At 42.3% G+C, this 18,470-nt stretch overlaps 1 protein-coding gene across 8 annotated transcripts in view; it reads right to left on the minus strand.

Moving 5' to 3' along the window:
* LOC124159450 (mucin-12-like) overlaps window positions 1-18,470 on the minus strand; it is a 271,706-nt gene that overhangs the window by 13,757 nt on the left and 239,479 nt on the right. For 6 of the 8 annotated variants that reach the window (XM_046535262.1, XM_046535263.1, XM_046535261.1 and 3 more), the window contains 5 exons: window positions 16,980-17,055; window positions 15,705-15,851; window positions 8,425-8,484; window positions 7,735-7,794; window positions 999-1,074 (listed from right to left, as the gene is read on the minus strand). In XM_046535262.1, the coding sequence (XP_046391218.1) occupies window positions 999-1,074; window positions 7,735-7,794; window positions 8,425-8,484; window positions 15,705-15,851; window positions 16,980-17,055 (419 nt within the window). Of the gene's footprint in view, window positions 1-998; window positions 1,075-3,376; window positions 3,407-7,734; window positions 7,795-8,424; window positions 8,485-15,704; window positions 15,852-16,979; window positions 17,056-18,470 lie in introns of all 8 variants that reach the window. The other 2 variants (XM_046535267.1, XR_006864964.1) reach the window with 2 other exon arrangements.

Here is an 18,470-nt window from a genome sequence, read left to right on the forward strand (position 1 = left end):
TAAGGCAGGCTTGCACTTTACTACAATTTGGTATACATGCAACATATTTCGACCATTGAGCTATTATGATGTACCTAATAAAATACCCAAACTATGTATTTACCTGGCTCAAATCACTATAGGTCCCTTACTTTCCCAGGGCTATCTTTTAGAACATAAATCATAGGTACTTAATTTGAGATCACAAAGGAAAAGAAAATGATGTAGGAAATTTTTCAACCATAACTGTCTTACGATCAATTTCAAGCCTGAAAACATTCTCCATATTGGTAAGATTCATATCAATAGCCTATCATATCAATAGCATATAATAAAAATTTTCTTGGATTAAGAATTGTAAGAATGACCACTTTGCAATCCTGGCCCTTTTTTAAAACGAGTTTCGTGCTTCTGGATTGAGGTGAGTGTTGCTAGGTGTTGTGCTATTTCGGTCTATTTCATATTGTAATGCCAAGGAGAAAGGAGCTTCTAAGAAGCCACAACCAGTGGCGAACCTCATCCCAGTGCTAAAGCTGTACTTGAATGTCGATTAGATAATTTCAAACTGATACGAGAAAGGCTGTGAAATTCACCATCACTCACTTGGTATTGGTGGGAATTATAATTTTCTTGTTTGCTGTATTCCCTGTTTTACCACCCATTAAAAAGTGAAAAAAGTTTTTACATGAAATAATTATGTCTCATCTTCCATTCCTATAATACAAGGCTTTTCTCAACAGAAATTTCAGCAAACTCTTCAGGTAAAGGTTGGGAGTACTTATTTTGGCATGACATAATGAGAACGATAATGCTTGGAAAAGAATCTTAATCACCGACAGTCTTGGTATTTATAACCACCTTGTGAATCAAAGCAACTGGCAAAGCAATGAGTCAAAATATTCTGTATAAATACACATGTAAGCTGGGTAAGAGTTCTGTCGCTGCCAAGAGAAACTACCCATTGCATTTATTACCATAAACACAGTGTACTGTTATGTATTTCATGGAAAAGTACTCACTTAGGTGCTGAGCTGGAATTCTGCTCATCAAGCTGCTTAAACTTGGCAAAGGGAGACATCGTCTTGGATGGGGGAGCTGTTTGTAAATTTGGGAAGGTCATTGTTAAGGTTGGCACACAAAAAATCAAATAAAACAGGAGAAGAACATACCATCATTTTTCTCACCAATTAAGACACACATATGCCAAACCAAAATTATACTACCACCATATGCTATCAGCATTACTATATTCCTGGACAGCTAAATGAGCATTAAATCCTTTCTTTGTTACCAGTCAACAGGTTTTGTGAAATGAAAATGTGCAAGCAAAGGTATGTGACCACAATCGCTTGATGTTTTTCGAAAGAATTAAGATAAAAAATCAGCATTCCCAGTGCACTAAAAGAAGTAACCAATGCACTTATCAAAATATAATTAGATAGTTCATTCTAGCTTTGGGCAAAGGTTAAAGATAAAGACAAGTTTACAACATGAAAAGCTGAAAACATCCTTACGTGCATCCTTGGATTTTCTGTGCCTTTGAATTAAGAAAATATTTTTCCCTAGAGGAAAATGTGGAGTTCAATGAAGTAGTTACATGCATTGCATGTTTTAGGTAATCAAATGACATTCCAATATGAAATTTATAATCTACCCCATCTGATCTTACATAAAAAAGGAACACCATCACCCTTTTCAAATATACTGGTAGACTGCGGACATAAACATTTTGGGGCAATAGAGGCGACACTGAACTGACCACTGACTTCCTTTGACACAGGTAGGAATAAGTAGGTTTCTACCAAATGTGCATTTTTTCGACTTTACTGACAAGAAATCAACCCTTAAAGCCATTGAAAAGAGATGCTACCTGCTGAATGAAACCTACTACAGTGCAACCTCGATAAAACGACACCCCACGGTGCACCAATAAACACTCGTTATAGCGAACTGTCGCTTTACCGGAGGTGGAGCAAATAATAGCCTGTTGCGAACAGTTATACAGGAACAGAGTGGTGCGGTGACAGATAAATTTCTATCTGATAAACGTAAGCATAAATCCAGATGAAAGGTGATGTTTATTTGCATCACTAAATTTCCTTACACAAACAACGACTAATTGTTTGGTGTTTTCTTGGCCATGGTGTCTGCCATCAAATGCTTTCTATTCATGCAACTCATGGACGTGCGGGTATGCTGATGACTGCTTAATGCCGCCCGAGGAACAAAAGAGGATCAAGCAGTCGCGAATGCTAATGCCACAATATTTTCACCAAAATTAACTACTTATTTATCAAACGACAGTTTACCACATAAATTAGAGACTGAGCACTCCATCAACTTCATTTCTAACAGATCGCTGGCAATTACAGAGATTAAGTAGTCTTGATGTAAGTTTTTCCGGCGATGAAACCCTCGCTATGGCGAGAGCCAACACCAAAAGGGCCTCGTAAAAACGAATTTTTAAAACACGCTTATTATAGGGTCAATTGACGGTGCATCGGCTATCTCTCGTAATAACGGGGGTCTCGCTATATCCCATACTCGCTTTAACGAGGTTCCACTGTACATAGTGACTCACATTTTTTATTTAATTCTTACAGCACATCATCATTATTTATGCCTCTTGATTAAAGAAAAAAATATTTTGATGGGTTTTCGAGGCCGCAGTAGTACATGGACTGCCATATTTGCCTTAAATAAAAAATACTCTGGTGTTTTAATAATTTAAGTCAACTGTAATTGTGTGTCTTGGAGGGAGAAAAATATGGCATGTGTACCAAAGGTTTACAAAAAGCACACTGATACAAAACCAAACTTACTAACTATTGACATAAAATACTCACAGTATTTGTGAATATATTCATTGTAACGTCAAAATGATATGGTATCATTTAGTCTTGACTTCATAGTAATTTTCAATATTCACTTTAGGAATAAAAGACAAATTTTATTTTGAAGACAAACAGTGCATACTTCGGAAAATTTCCACCAAATGAGATTTCTATTATAAAATCTTTGACCTTTTACCTCCTAATGTGAATATCAAATCTATTTTAGGAAAAACACTTCATAACCAAATCAATCAGGGATTAAAACATCAGTCAATGCATCTCTCAAATCATAATTTCACATGGACCTTAAATAGTAAATAATTTACCAAAAAGTAACAGTGACCTCATTTACCATGATGGAGATTAGAACAAAAAAATCATATTGACAAGCAACGAAAATATGAGGGTAAAAAGCTTAGGGGTAGCTCATGTCATTTGAAAATATAATCTATCCTAAACTCTTGGACTCAATGCATGCATAATTTTTTTGCCATGCACATGAACAAGGCTATTACTATGGTCTAGTATCTCCTACATTCTCTTATGATAAAACATGAGCTTACAGAAGTAGGAACTGACGAGGTCAACCACATCTGGCCCCCAGAAACAGGTATACATTGCAATCAAACAGCAGAATTGAAAGAGAGGGTTGAAGGTAGAAAATAAAGCACAATTATCATTAATAAGGAATAGTGAAGAGTTGGAAGTTGAAATAAATTTCTTAAATGCAAAAAAAATCATTAAAGATGCTGACAGAAAATGAGGTTTAGCAAAAATCCAGGAAACTTACAGCAACAGGAAAAAAACACCCAAACATAAATTAAGTTATGAATAAAGATCAAATAAAATTTTCCAGTACAATTTGATACACAAAAATACATCTCGTGTACTGCACTTTCTCCTTTCTCAATCAAGCCTCATGTTTCGATTAAATTCCTATAGATGTTTCTCTGCACTCACAGCACAAAATATGGGCTAAATGTCTTTTCACACACAAATTATGCGTATTTTCCACTACTTAAGTTTTTTTATGCTTGCAAGGAGAAATATTTTTCTTTTAAATATAGTTTTTTGTAAAAAAAAGGGGATGAATAAAATCTTAAGCCTAATGTGAAATTAATGTTAAATAGTAATACCGTATAAGCTTGTGTAAGAGGCGCACCCCTATTTTGAGGATCGAAGCTATAAAGAAAACATTTTGCGGCATTTTTTTTAAATCCTATCATGCGGTGTTGCAGATGTATGCCTGGAATTTCGACCGTAATCGAAATTTCCTCTTTCAGTACTGTTTGAAAGAGGAAATTTTGATAACTGCGGCGGTGATAGCGGCATAAGAGGGAGTAGAAAGAGTTCCGATCCTCTCTTCGCATACGCCATCGCTCTACGTTGCTTGTCCTGCTCACGAACAATTTTGTTTAAAAGCTCTCGCAGAAGTGTTGCAATAGAATTGCAGCCGTAGAAAATTTTAAGGCAAAACACGACAGGCACATAGCATGAACCTTCCCAAGAGATTGGACAACAATCGGGGCAATCTCAGCGCCGTAGGATAATAACCACGTCGTAGATTTAAGGCCCCTTGCACACACACCGATTTTGGACGGCGGGTAAAATATCGGCCGTCCACATTCCAATAGTGAACAATGGGAGAGTATTGGAGCTTGCACACGTACCGACCACGCGCCGGCACCGGCAAAATGCCGGTTAGCTGCCAGCCATTGTCACTGTGGATCGCCGGCGCCGGCTAAAAAACATAGGAACTTATCGTTTGACCGGTAAAAATCTGGCGTGTGTGCAAGCATCGCTTCGCCCGTAAAATATCGGCCGATATTTTACTGGCTTTCCAAAATCGGTGTGCGTGCAAGGGGCCTAACGGAACTACACTCGGCCCTCCATCAGCCAATGCCTCTGCCGTTTTTTTCCTTTCCGAGACTCCACAGGATAATAGGAAAATTTCAAGTTACAGGTGAACAATTGAAACGTGTTTCATCCCTACCCCATCTCACCAACTGACCTTTTTCGGTCTACCAGGTTCAATTTTCCGAGTTTCTGGAGGTGAAATGCTAGGTGAGTCACCTTCTGAGCTCGGAGATATATCGATATCTTTCAGCAATCGTAAGACACGCACGAGGTTCTAAAAAGAATTTGACCTAACGCGATGTATATCTGACAGCATTTAAGTTTTTTGAGCTCTAATTGATTGACACAAAGATTTATAGCTAAAACAAGGCTACTAAAATTCAACATAGTCCAAGCAGCACAATTTCGGAAGAAACAAGCGTAGCATAAGCGCATTCAAACAAGACGAGACGGACTGGAAACTTCAGGCAACGCAAACTGCGTATATCACATTGCAGCGCCTTCGCCCCTTCGCATTAAAGGCAACGACGTCACATACAAGATCGGACGTGTTCTTCCCTTGCTCCTTCGCTCATAGCCTCGTAGCTTGAAATACGGAGGGGAGGGAGCGCGCTCCTTCCCCTCGACCTCGCCTTCAGCGCTCTTCACTTACAAGCATTTCCGATTTCTTCTATCCACCATTTAGTCCAACAATGAACACATTCGTTCGAATTTTTTAAACCGCAGGTTTAGACACCAATACAATTTTCAGTTGCAAAAATCCTCATATTAGCGTCTGAAGATGAATTTTGAAAAATCAGGTGCTCAACGTAATGGAAAGTGCTCGGCAAGACAGATGTTGACTATTAACAAGGTATGTCCTTCAAAACGACGCGTTTCTATACGTTTGATAAGCGATTACACTATGAAGTATAAATGCCGCGGGATTCCCACTCGTGGCAGCAAAGTTAGCGCGCGCTCCGGAGCGAAAAACCCCGCGCGATCTTTTCAATGTTCACCTCTGGGGTACCGACGTGACGGCGCAATGCTTGCAAGAAATTCAAACAGGAGCATTTTAAAAATACGTCACTAAGGGATAAACTCCCCTGCCTGCCGTTTGATTTTGACCCAAGGTTTCAGATGACTGACTCACGCTGAAAACCAAGGCCACTCAGTTCCCCTTAGACTTGCGACCGGTGAAGGGGAGGGGAGGAGATAAGAAGTTTGTGTAAGAGGCGCACCCCCATTTTCGGTTGCAATGTCTGGGAAAAAAGGTGCGCCTCTTACACAAGCTTATACGGTAATTATCTTTCTGTGATGGGGAATTATAATAGCATGCTTCAATGCAATTACTGTTTAAACATTGTGGATGCGTTGTGATTTCTTTTCGTACTGAAGCAGGCCAGAGCCCAATGCGAGTATGGATATTGGAATGAATAAATTTTAAATTTGTCTTATGAGGTATTCATAATGTTATTCATTAAATTACTTTTACGTCTTATTTCTAATGGTATTTTAATAGGTATTTACTTGAGGAGGGCCGGTGTAAATTGTGGTTTTCTTTTTTCTTGTTTGAGGGGCATTGAAAGTTTTTGGGAACACATGTATATGTCCTCGCCTTCAGTAGTTTTTGGGTATTAGTTGACTTGTGCCATCATTAGTTTAACAAATTGAGTTTTTTTGAATTTTAAATGAAAAAAAAATAATTTTTAGTGATGCAAGGGCCTTAGGTATTAGAAGTGAAGTATAAGAAGAGAAAATATTAAAGATAGCCATCTAAATTTCGGCTGTAAATAGAAGTTGTTCTTAAGGCGAAACTTAATATTTAATATTTTTCTTAGATTTAGTGCATATGTTGTGCTATAGTGGCAGTCTCAGTATTTCTGGATAAGTGACTTAGTAGTAGTGAGTATCATGCTTCTACATCCAATAGTGCTCTCGAAAATATTTTATTGTTGCACTTCATTATTTTTTAAGGCAATAATGGATCTTTGCATTACAAATAGCTTTTTAAAATTAAATTTTACCCATTATTTGATTTTTTAAATGGCTGAAAGGTAGATTTCAATTTCTGAGGTGCAGAAGAGTAGATGAATATCAAAGTTAACTATGCTATATGGAAAAAATATTCCTAACTTTGCATGTGAGGAAAGGTTGATTGTTCCTTATACTTTAACCCTTTTACTGCCACCAGGCTGATATATCGGCCCTCGCTGGTTAAGCAAAAACTGCCAGGGGCCAATTTATCAGCCCAAATTATTTCACTTTTTTTGTGACTGTGGCCTTTTCAATGGCTGTGGTTTATGTAAACCCCCATACTCTATCTATGGTTATAAGATATAAATATTACTTAAGAATTGGGAAAAAAATCTAGATGTATTAAATCAAATTAAGTAGCTGAAAATTTTTAAAATCTGAAATGTTGCTAATTCCAGAAAATAGCCTTGGCAGTCTTCATACATCCCACCTGAAATGGGCTGGCAGTAAAAAGGTTAAATAAACCACAAAGAAAAAAATTGCCATTTTGGTGGTGTGCATCAGTAGGGCATTTAGTTTAGTGCTTTGCAGTAGTACCCATCAATCAATATACAAGCGCTCATCCAGTGGGACAAAACACCCTGACCCCACCTTCTGTCTTCCCTGTATTTTGATTGAAATATACTTTCAAGACTTTCAAGTAAGTGGATTGCAATCATGCAGCCCATATAGCAGCTCACTAAGATGTCTTTAAACCAGATTCACAGCATTGAAAAAGACTTCATCATCCCATCAATGAAAGTGTAACCAAATGATAATAGTTAAATTGGTTGCTGGACAAAACTCGCCCAAAGAGTCATTGGGTGTTTAACTTTATAGAATTTATTAGATTTATGCATGCACTATGGAGTGTCAGCATGATTCTCTTATTTTTTCTGAAGACTTAATCTAATACACTTCTTTTCACGTTCAGTCAAAATATTTCATACGTACGCCTTAAAAAAGTTTTCCAAAATTTTCTGAGGTTTGGATAGTACTCTTCCATGAGATTGGGGGGGTTCAGTTCAACTGCCCTTTTATCTTTAGCAGAAAATGGCCAATATCTCACCTTTTGAAACACGACTCTTTCCAGTGACTGTGGCAGAATAGTTGGACGACTTGGTATGCACTGCAAATTGTAAGGCAAACACATGAGTGAGAACAGATTCATATGTTCCAATCAGACTTCATAATCAATACACTTAAATTACAATGGGTGCTTTCCATTCATTTAATAATGATAATAATAATGATAATAGTTAAATTGGTTGCTGGACAAAACTCGCCCAAAGAGTCATTGGGTGTTTAACTTTATAGAATTTATTAGATTTGTTTATTGTGTCAACTATATGTCAACTTGCATCGCGGTTTTCGTGTTCCATTCGCTGTGTGTCGCCGACTGTTGTGACACAAGTCAACAAACGGTAACGCACAGAAATTGGAGAATTATAAACAGTTACCGCGAGTCGATACTAGTCGACGCATGAATGGAAAGCGCCCAATGAGGAACAGTGAGTCGAGAAATTAACAAAAACACATGCATAGTCGATTAACTTATCCAAATTTCACCTTCCTTTGAAATTAGAAAGTGTGCTTGGCCTGATAAAATAGCAGGTTTGAGGCAAGGGGTTAACCATATGTACTTGTGATTCATGTTCATGAATAACATACTGAGTCATCAGCATTTACGTCATCATAAGTTCAGCTATTTTATGGTTGTGTATGGAGTCATGTATCGTTTTAGAGGAGATTTATTTACCTTCAGTTTTGGTGACAGAAGAATCTAAACTGGAGGACATAGTTGTTGCTTCAGAATGGCCTGAAAATATAAAGTGTAAGGCACTGCTGTATTACTCAAGGCAAAACCAAAACTCACAAAATATATTATTTAAGATTAGTATTTCACTTTTGCTTTAGTGCTAAGCTGTATGTCCAAAGCATTTTCAATCAAGTAAAACAAACTATTATAATTCAGGTTCAATCAATTAATTAACCAAGAAACAAGCAAAACTTTTAAAACAAAAATTCTAATAGCAGAACAATGGGATTTGAAGCTCAAAATTCATCAACTCATTGGAACTATCTACAAGCAAGTGGGAAGTACTTGCAAATGTATGGATAGCTTTGGTTTAACAGGATATGCTTCACATTTATGAACTATAGATTAAAACATGCTCACATAAATTTACCTGTTACTTTCCAGCTAAAGGAAATATTCATTAGGTATCATTATTCTTCTAAATCTACTTGCAAGCCTGCATTTTCCATTGCATATAATGGATGAGGCAGCAATTGCATGATTCAATTAGAACTCATCCAGTGAACAAAATTATACCATGTACGAATAATTTCTCACAGCTACAAAATACATCCATTTGTACAAGCATTTCACAAGAGCATTATGTAGGTGCAAAAAATTGTTAACATTGCATAAATCATGAAACAACATATTTACTCTGTTATAGGTGAATTGCAGGGCAAACATATTTTTTTTATCACCAAGGACACCATGAAAGTCATTTCATGGTGAGCTTAGATTTCTCTCATGCATACACATTTCAAGTATTACAATTTTTGAAGTTGAGAATATTAACAATCCACATTAGGTACATCAATTTCCATGCGACATGGGCTAAAAGGAAGTGTAAGACCTCAGTATGGACTGTGAGATGGGAATCGTCTCAACTAAAATAATCATTTGTTGCATGTTGAATCCATGAGAGAGAATCTTCATTTTATAATACATGCATTTTTATCTCAACAAAAATTACATTTGAGATTGAATACATTTGGTTTTTACAGGATGTTTTCATGTGATTCACTAAAACAATGAAAAACATTGATGAGGTCGGTGAATTACGGTGAGAAGGTAAAAGCAATATTTATGACTGTGAACAATACTAAAACATTAATGAATGATGTCCGTAAGATGTTCAATGTCAAATTACTCTGGTTGGTGATGTTATACGCAGCAAAATTCCAGAACAAGTATGGTTTTAGAGACTTGTAATTAGAGTATGGTTTTAGAGAACTCCAACTAAGGTATGAATGGCATTTGTGTTTTCTAAAGCAGGCACACATTTAATGTATTCACTCAGTTAGGTTCATGTATGATTAGATGGTAATGGGCATTGGAGATGATGAGCATGAGTGATAAGCATCCATTATGGGTATATCACTAAACTAATCCAGGGAAGCTCACACAAGATGAGGTCATTTCACGAGGGTATTTTTTGTGGTAACATGGGAAATTGTGCGCTGTTCATGCACAGCTGTCAAATGCTGACTATGCACACATCTTCAAAGGAGTCATGCTCTTCTTCTACTTACTGCCGGAGAGATTATGAGCAAGCTTTGTTTTCACCATACTGGATTCCTCCCAAGCCTTTTGCTTCCGCTGAAACTGGGGAGAGGCAGATGACTCCCTTGGGGGTGCTGGTGGTCTTAATAAATGCTGCTGGCTCTGATTAGATGACATCTGGGTGGTCTTAGAAGTTTTACTTATCATTTCACTCTTTTCTCCAGATACCCTTTTATCTTGAGCTGCTGTGGCAGCGGTGAAGAGGCTTTCAAATGCCTCATCCACATTCTCTAAGTTGTCATCCAACAACAGAGGGGGCTGAGGTTCTTGCAATTTTAACTTACGCCTTGCTGGAGGAGGTGTACCTGTACCTTGTCCTTTCAAGTAAGCTTCAACAGTCTTCTGCTTTGTCGTTACTGTCTCAGGGGATAGTCTAGCTTCAAACTGTTTAGGGAAGGACATTTTTGGTAGGGCTGTAGGGACTCTACGCTTGCTCTGGTCCAATGCAAGACTCTGAGGTCTCTTTGAGCTTGGGCTTGAGCGACCCATTTGCGCCAAAAGATGCCAAGACTCAGATTTCTGAAGAACTGAAGTAGGAGACCTGTCATCTAATTCCCTCTTAGGAGTTAGCCTTCGTTCCTCTGGAGGAGGAGGAGCACTAGCCATAGCTCTGCGAACATCATGACATGAACTAGATCGAATAGCACCAATTCCTTTTTGATACGGTGACACAGACATTGTTTCTCTGTGAGGGATATTCCACTCTGTTTCTTTGACAGGTATTTGTAACCTCATTGTGACCACTGACTCGTCATTCATTTCTCTAGTGTCAGATGTTAGGGAAGCATGTTGCACTTTGTGTGTTTTAGGGGATTGATAACCAAGAGTTGGACTACTTTGATGTAAACTAGAATGGCTGAGATATTCATTTTGAGCCTCCTCCCTGAGTTTTTGGGCCCTCTGAGCTTCCTGCACAGCCAAGAGTTGCTTCCTATAAAACTCTTCCTGGTCCTGAGGTAGTACTTTTTTGACCTGGCTTGGCTCTTCACTCAATAAGTCTTGCCCAAGTGGCTGTGTAACTGGTCCTGCCTGTGAATAGCCTACATATTGCATGTTCTGAGGTTCACTGTGACTTATAAATCTCTGTTCATCAGTTCTATGGGTTGCATGGATAGGATGCAAATAAGTATCAGCACTGTACACTTGTGCACTGTCCACTGGCATATCTTTTGGATAAATGTCATGAGGATTTGGCGGAGAGGGAGGGGAGGCTCGGGGAGGCCGACATGGTGACACAGAGAGACGATGCAAGGCAGAGCTCAGACTTTTGGCCGCTGACTCCCTCCCAAATTCCTCATCTTCCTCCATATCACCACCTTTCTTACGCTTCTGCACCACAGCTTGCTGGAGTACAGGTCCCACCATGACCTTTGACATGGCAGCACACTGCAATTGGGGTTCTGGAGATGGTGGTTCGATATGAGGTATGGGCAGTGGTGGTACCAATGGAGGAGGTGGTGGTGGCTGATTGTACATTGATGGAGGGGGTGGCTGATTGTACGTTAACGGAGGGGGTGGCTGATTGTATGCTAACGGAGGGGGTGGCAGATTGGGAGGTGGGGGACTGTACGGTCTCGGAGGAGGCTTTGGTTTCTCACTTGGATGCTGCTGCATCACAGAAGTTCTAGGGGCATTAGAACGTGGGGGTGGTACAGGCGCATTAGATTGGTTAGCATAACTTTGAAAAGCACTGGGAGGATGAGCAATATTTTGTGGATAGGCCACACTTTTGGCCGGTGGAACCACACCAAGTGGCTGGGATATACTTGTGGCAGCCTGAGGATGCATATTATGAGAATGAACCACATGGGAATGAGATGAATAGGATAATTGGGGTGGTGGAGGGGAATTATCTCTGGAAAGTGTTTCAAAGCGAGCAGTGGAAGACATAACCCTGCCGTGAGCATCTTCCTTGGCCCAGGGTGGAGGTCCTCCTTTTGGGGACTGACATTCTTGCGTGGGAACAAATGTTTTCTTTTGACTAGGCCCTACAAGGTTAGATTGAGGTTTTACTGATGAGGAAGCAGGTGATCCAGAAGTGACACTGAACTTTTGTGATGCCAGTCGCACTGCTCCTGGAGATGATAGTGGTGTTGAAGTGCTAGAAGATGAACTACTGTGATCTTTAGTAGGAAGAGGTCGGAAAGCAGAGAGAGGAGCATGAGAGAACTTCCCCACAGGCACAGGTCCCTTGACCTCTGGCACAGGAGGGGAAGCATTCATTGCCGAGAAAAGCTGCTTCTTGTTTGCCACCGTCAGTGAACCTACCACAACAGAATCTTTGTGAGCAGCATCTCCTTTCAAATGAGGGTCTCCAGCCCAGGGTAATTTACTTATCTGCTCAGAAGAGCGTCTCTTGGCATCTTCTTTCTTCCAAGCCGGCTGATTGTCATTGGCTGCAGCATCTCTCTCTTCAAACAAACGACGCAGTAAAGTACTTCCCTCTTTGCTTAAACGAGGTTCATGTGAGTTGCTCCTAACCCGAGTCACAGAGTCATCTGCCGCACGCCAAAAATTTCTTGCTGAAGCTGGACCACTGACATTGCCCCTACCAAAGCCTCTTCCTGCACCATGGCCTCGCATTTGATTGGGGAACTCAGATGATCCCCTTCCTGTGCCTTCAAATGTGGTCTTAATGTTACTAAACCGGTTGCTCCAATGAGCTCCACCCCTTGCAGAAGAATGGTACGCTGGCTCGGCTTTACTAGTAGTATTTCCACTGTGCTGTTCCAGAAAGGCTAAGAATTTTTTATCACTTTCAGTTTTCGCCTGGAATGACGGTGCAAGCTGCGGTTGATTAGATGGAATTTTGACTCTAATGGGCCCTCTTAAGGCCAGGTATGCAGCACGGTGAGTTCCAAGGCCAGAAGAACCATCTCCAACTGCTTCTTCACCAGCCATCTCTTCATCAAATTCTTCTTCATCACCACTGGAATAATCATCTTCATTCACATAGAAATTAAGAGGTTTGGGGATGTCGATGGTATTCGCCCGCTTCATCTTTTTCTTCTTTTCCATTTTCTCCTGTATTCGCGACGCATGCGACTGTTGAGTGGTCGAATTTCTTTCATCCGACCCCTTAGCAGGACCATTAGACTGCACGTGCCCACCCACTTCGTTGGCATACGCGCTGTGATCGTTAACACCGGGTTGGCAATGCTGCACCGTCGCCTGCGCGTATTTCTGAATGTTGGGAATGCTTTGCTTCTGCCCTTGGTTCCAAACACCGCCGCCCACATTGTTAAATTTACGCTCCGCTTCCACTTGATTGTTTGGATTGTCTTTCTGGCCATACGAGGGCATGGAGTCTCTCCTAGGAGGAACGGACGGAGGAGGAGGGTTTGCACTTTCTTTCACTTCAACGGGTTCGAACACACCGTTCGGAGCACCGGCAGAATTCTTCGAGCTGATGGAGGACACGCTGCTCCCGCTGGTCGTCCTACTTACCTCCTCGCTGGGCCTTGAATCGCTCAAGTACGACCCGCTCCTGCTGCCGCTGGCGTCCCTCACGATCGCAGGTGGGTACTGCGCGCTTCCCACGAATCCCGACTCCCCGTCTGTCGCCGGACACTCTCCCCCGGAGTGGTCCGTCCCTCCGCTCGCCGCCCTGTTCCTCATCTTCATCCTCTGCTCCTCCTCGTGCGAGATCTGTTTCTTGATGGCCGCCTTGTGCACCGCGATCTGCACGCACTCGGCGGGGGTGAAGAGTAGAGCGCTAGGATCGTCCAGCGTCCAGGATCTAGCCAGCGGACTCGCGCGGCTGGCCATTTCCCCTCCCGCTCCCCCCGCCGCCTTGAGCAGCGCCCCCTCCTTCGCCGAACCGCTGTCTAAAGATAGGGAGTGATGCACCGATCGCTTTTCGGGGGTGGAGCTTACGGGCGCCGAGTGTGGCGCGATTGTTTTGGCGCCTTGGTGCGCCATATCGCCGTTCGCGTACACCTCTTTCTGAGTCACTACCTCCGATTCGTTTTCCTCATCATCGTCGTCATCCTCATCATCTTCATTGTCATCGTCTTCGACGTCCGCACTCGCGACGACTTTCTTCGCCGCCTGTGAACTGAGCCTCGCAGAGATCTCTCCCTCTTCTTCCTGCTCCTCTTCCTCCTCGTCTTCTTCCGTCTCCGGTTTGGTACTTATCGAGCCCGTCACTGAGCTCTCGCTGTCGCGGTGCGAGTGACCGTTGGCGACGCTGCTCGCCTGAGAAGACGAGGGGACCGTGGAGTAAGGGGAAGTGGGCCAGTAGGTCTGCGACGGCGCGGGCGGGTGGTACGTGGGCTGCGGAGGCGGGCCGTAATTATTCTGGGCGACGTAAGAGGAGGCAGGCACCCGCGCTTCCTTCGCCGACGTCAACTGAGGGGTCGGCAAGTGGGGAGGAGGAGCCGGTGGTGGTGGTTGCGATTCTTCGGCCTTCGTTCCAGGTGGCATTATTTTTTGCGGGTAGGATTCGACCCTCGGGACTTCCGCGGGAGGCGTGGCGGGGGCGCCACTCTCTTCCAGCGGCGCGGTAAGAGGAGGGGGCCTGAGAGGAAACTTCGAGGTCGGTGGGGGCGTCGCGGTACCGCCGGGGGGATTCTTTCCGAGGGCTTCCCGCTGGAACGGTTTGGCCGTTTTGTTGAACATGCTGGCCCACGTGGGCGACCGCTGCGGCTCGAAGTGCACCGGTCGGAACACTCTGGCGGCCAGTGAGTTGGTGGCCCACGAGGGCGGGCCAAGGTCTCCGGCCGAAGACTGCTTCATGAGAGAATACCCTTTGCCCTCCGAGGATGGCGCAGACGGACTCCCGGCAGGGGCGAGCCTCTGCTCCGCCAACTTCCCCACCCCGTCCTCCCCCTCTTCCTCCTCTTCGTCTTCCTCGTCTTTCCCTTCTTGATGGCTCTTCTCGAGCAGCCTCCTCGCGTCCGCCAGCTCTTCCTTGCTCACCCCCACCGTGTGCGCCCGACCCTGCCTCTTCCTCTGGGCCCTGGCCTTCCAGTCCGGCACGGTTGGCCTAGGCTGAGGGTCTGGAGGAGGAGGAGGTTCGACCTCCTCTTCCGGAGTCTCCTTAACATTTTGCTGAAGTTGCTGCTGGGTAAGGGAGGTCTGTAGCCTAGATATCAAGGATAGTAGCGCCTGGCTCTTGGCCGGATCAAGATTTCCCGCGCTTTGCAGCGTTCCCTGCAGCTTGTCCAGGGCGGTGTGTACCTCACCGAGCAGTTCGTCGCTCATCTCTCCCTTCTTTTCCTCTTGTTTTGGGGCGATGTCCGTCCCCTTCCCGCCCCACTCTCCCAGTTGGGGCGGTTGCCCCTCCTGCCCGTCGCCCGGGGCTCGCAGCCGCATCCTCCTGGCTGCCGCGGCCTCTATCGAAGTCTTCAGGCCCTCCATGAACGAGGAAAACTCCCCGTCCACGTGTACCAGCTCCTCTTCTCCCTCGTCCTCCACGTCGCCTTCCTCTCCGCCGGCCGACGACATGGCGGGGACCGCCGCCTGCAAGTTCTGCTGTGTTTGCAAGTTCTGTTGCCTCCGCTTCCTCTGGTGCTTCCTTTCTTCGCCGGACTCGGTCCCCGAGTCGAAGGGGCCTTCCTCGCTGCTGGTGCTGCTGCCCCCACCCACCCTGCAACCTGCCCGTCCCCCGCCCTCCACCCCCCGCCTCCTCTCCAGCGAGTTCTTCAACTGATCGACAATGAGCGGGAGCAACTCACCCTGCACGGTCCTCGTAACAGTGGTCATGGTGGTCGACGCGGTCTGCTCCGCCTCGCCGGACGGTTGCTTCGGGACGAGCGCCTTGCTGGACGAGTCTCCCTCTCTCTCGGCCTCCAAGCGGCCCTCGGCCACGATGGCGGCAGTCACTGCGGTATTGCGATGACAAAAGAAGGGAGGAAGGCAGGTGACGTAGATTCGGGGAGGTTATGGGTGGGAAAAATGGGAATGCGAGAGAAGATTAGTACTTTTCGAAACTATTCCACGAGAAGAAAGGGCCACGTGATTCCTTACAGTATACATTTCAATTTACTAGTTTTTCGATCAGGTCACATATATGCAATTATAGAAAGTAAATTTTCTTACGACTTTTAGGGTCCAATAATCACCCTTATTAAGTGCTAACTTAATGGCTTGGCGTCAGTTCAATAGCAACAATTATTAGTTCTCTACAATGCTCAAACATGTTACATTGGATCGTCTAGTCAATGTAATCGATCGGTACGTGGATTTTATCATATAAATGCATCAGGTGTTCAAGGTTTGCGTAATTAATTCCTCATATTCCACTGATTCAGCATCCTCTGCCTTCATCGATTAAATTCATTGATGTCACCATCACTTTAACGTCCGCAAATTTGAAAGAATTGTTTTTTAAATACTTAAGCGGTATTTTCAAGGTGTGGAAAAATAATAGGTTATTTTGTGCTTGCAGGCTACCTTTGTATACGACTAATAGAACATTCAATGAAGATTAATAAAAACACTGTTATTTAATTCTTTAACAGTAGTTCGAGTACAGATGAAGTCGAATATGACTGACGAAGACTGATTCTCGAAAGTGTTAAACAACAAAAATTTTCTTCGCATTGGCTTCATTACAGATTTATTTATGGAGCGTGTGACACCAACCACATTGACAAACTACCCGTCGATCGTGCGTCACAAATATTAAAAAATGGATTCTACGAATCCTAAAGGGGTGAAAATTGTTGGTAATTATTTACCTTGATCCAAGAAGAAATTGATACTGCGGAAAATGAAACAAGAGCATTCGTAAGAAGTAAAATATAAAAAAACAGCCAAACCGTAACTCTTAAAAGGCGCCACCCTATGCTTAGGAAAGTTAATAGTTTTATTTTTCGACTTCACGAAAAAGAACTTACACTAACGCAATATTTATGTAGATACTAGTAAAATGAATTGCAGCTTTAAGAAAAAACGGACCCAAAACAGAAATTACCAAGGTCCCAACATCGGCAACACGATGGAAATACCTTTTTGTTCTGCCATAACGGTACGGATTCTCGCTCGGATTTTCCGACGACCGTCGTAATCGTTACAGGACTCCAACTGCAATGCAAACAATGCAACGATTAAGAAGGATTCTCATATGGGTGAAAAGAATTAAGAAAAAAATATTCAGACGGAACATTCAGATAGGTACCATTTAAAAAAATATATATCCAATAGGTAGATAATTACTTTAACTGAGACAAGACTGATACTGAACAAAGGTCATAGATTATTTTTTGGTTCTATATTCCAATGCTTATAAAATTATAATATTGATACATTACTTTGGTTGAATATTATAATTAATTCGGATGTTGAAATCAATAAATTTAACTGGAATATCCTTGGCAAGCTGTAACATGAATGTGCGTATAGAATTATTACAGTATCTGCAGAAAAAATAATTGCTATTGAATCAAATGCATAGTTTGACAAAAATGAAGAGATCCAAGTAGCGATGGCATCATATCACTATGAGTGTTGCCCAATATTCCCAAGAAAGTCTCAAGCTAATCATTCACAGTAAAGAATCTACTTGAGAATTAAGAAGAAATAATGACAAGTATTGAACTGGCCAAAATTAACCGAAAAAGTGTTAATAGAAATGCGAAGACACTGTGATGTATAAAGACCGCAAATCTTGATGATTATAGAGAAAGGATAAGATGATCCGCGAAATAACACCCACTACCAATGTGAAGTCGGATGGAACTTATATGTTAAGGAACGTTGGCTATCATTACATCAGCAATTGGCCAAACTGAATATGTAGAAAAAGACGAGCATGAAATACAATTTGAGATATATGTACAAACAAACACCATAATAGGGCGGTAAAGTGGGGAAAAACTTGATACAAACAGGAAACGGAAGGAAAATTAATGGTAAAAATTAAATGCATTTCACTTTCCACATTGAATTTCTTGCTTAACAGCACTTAAAGCCGAAACCATGGCCGGTAAAATAATTGAATTTAAACGAAAAGAAACTATGAGTTTGTAATTTTGATGTGGATAACCAAAGTCCACAATTCTCACACGTTAATTGAAAATCATAGCGTTTGCTTGTGGAAAAGGGGGTTAAGTAGATACTAAGGGCAAACTATGATTAAGTGGCAGCTTTGTTGATCTGCATGTAACTGCTGCTGTTTTCATAAGAACTCACCCGTAGTTAACCGAAATTTACAAAATAAATAATCATGTTTTTTATGCTAACAGTGGTCTTGTAATTCCAATCACATTGCGGTAGGTGTTGGTAGGGTTTTAACAGTTATGAGGATAGAAGCTCAAGTCTCAAGTCACTAAATGTACAAAAAGCTCAATCAAAGGTTACCATGAATTGGCAAAAATTGCGAGAATTTTTAAAATTGAGACATGAATGAAGTAAAAGGATTATGTATGTACCTATTACGAATAATTGTCAAGCCAACATTTCAAGAACATGGTGGGCTAGAGGCTCTGTACCTGCGTCTA

Source organism: Ischnura elegans, chromosome 5 (genome assembly GCF_921293095.1).
Source record: "Ischnura elegans chromosome 5, ioIscEleg1.1, whole genome shotgun sequence".
In the NCBI taxonomy this organism is placed as follows: domain Eukaryota; kingdom Metazoa; phylum Arthropoda; class Insecta; order Odonata; family Coenagrionidae; genus Ischnura; species Ischnura elegans.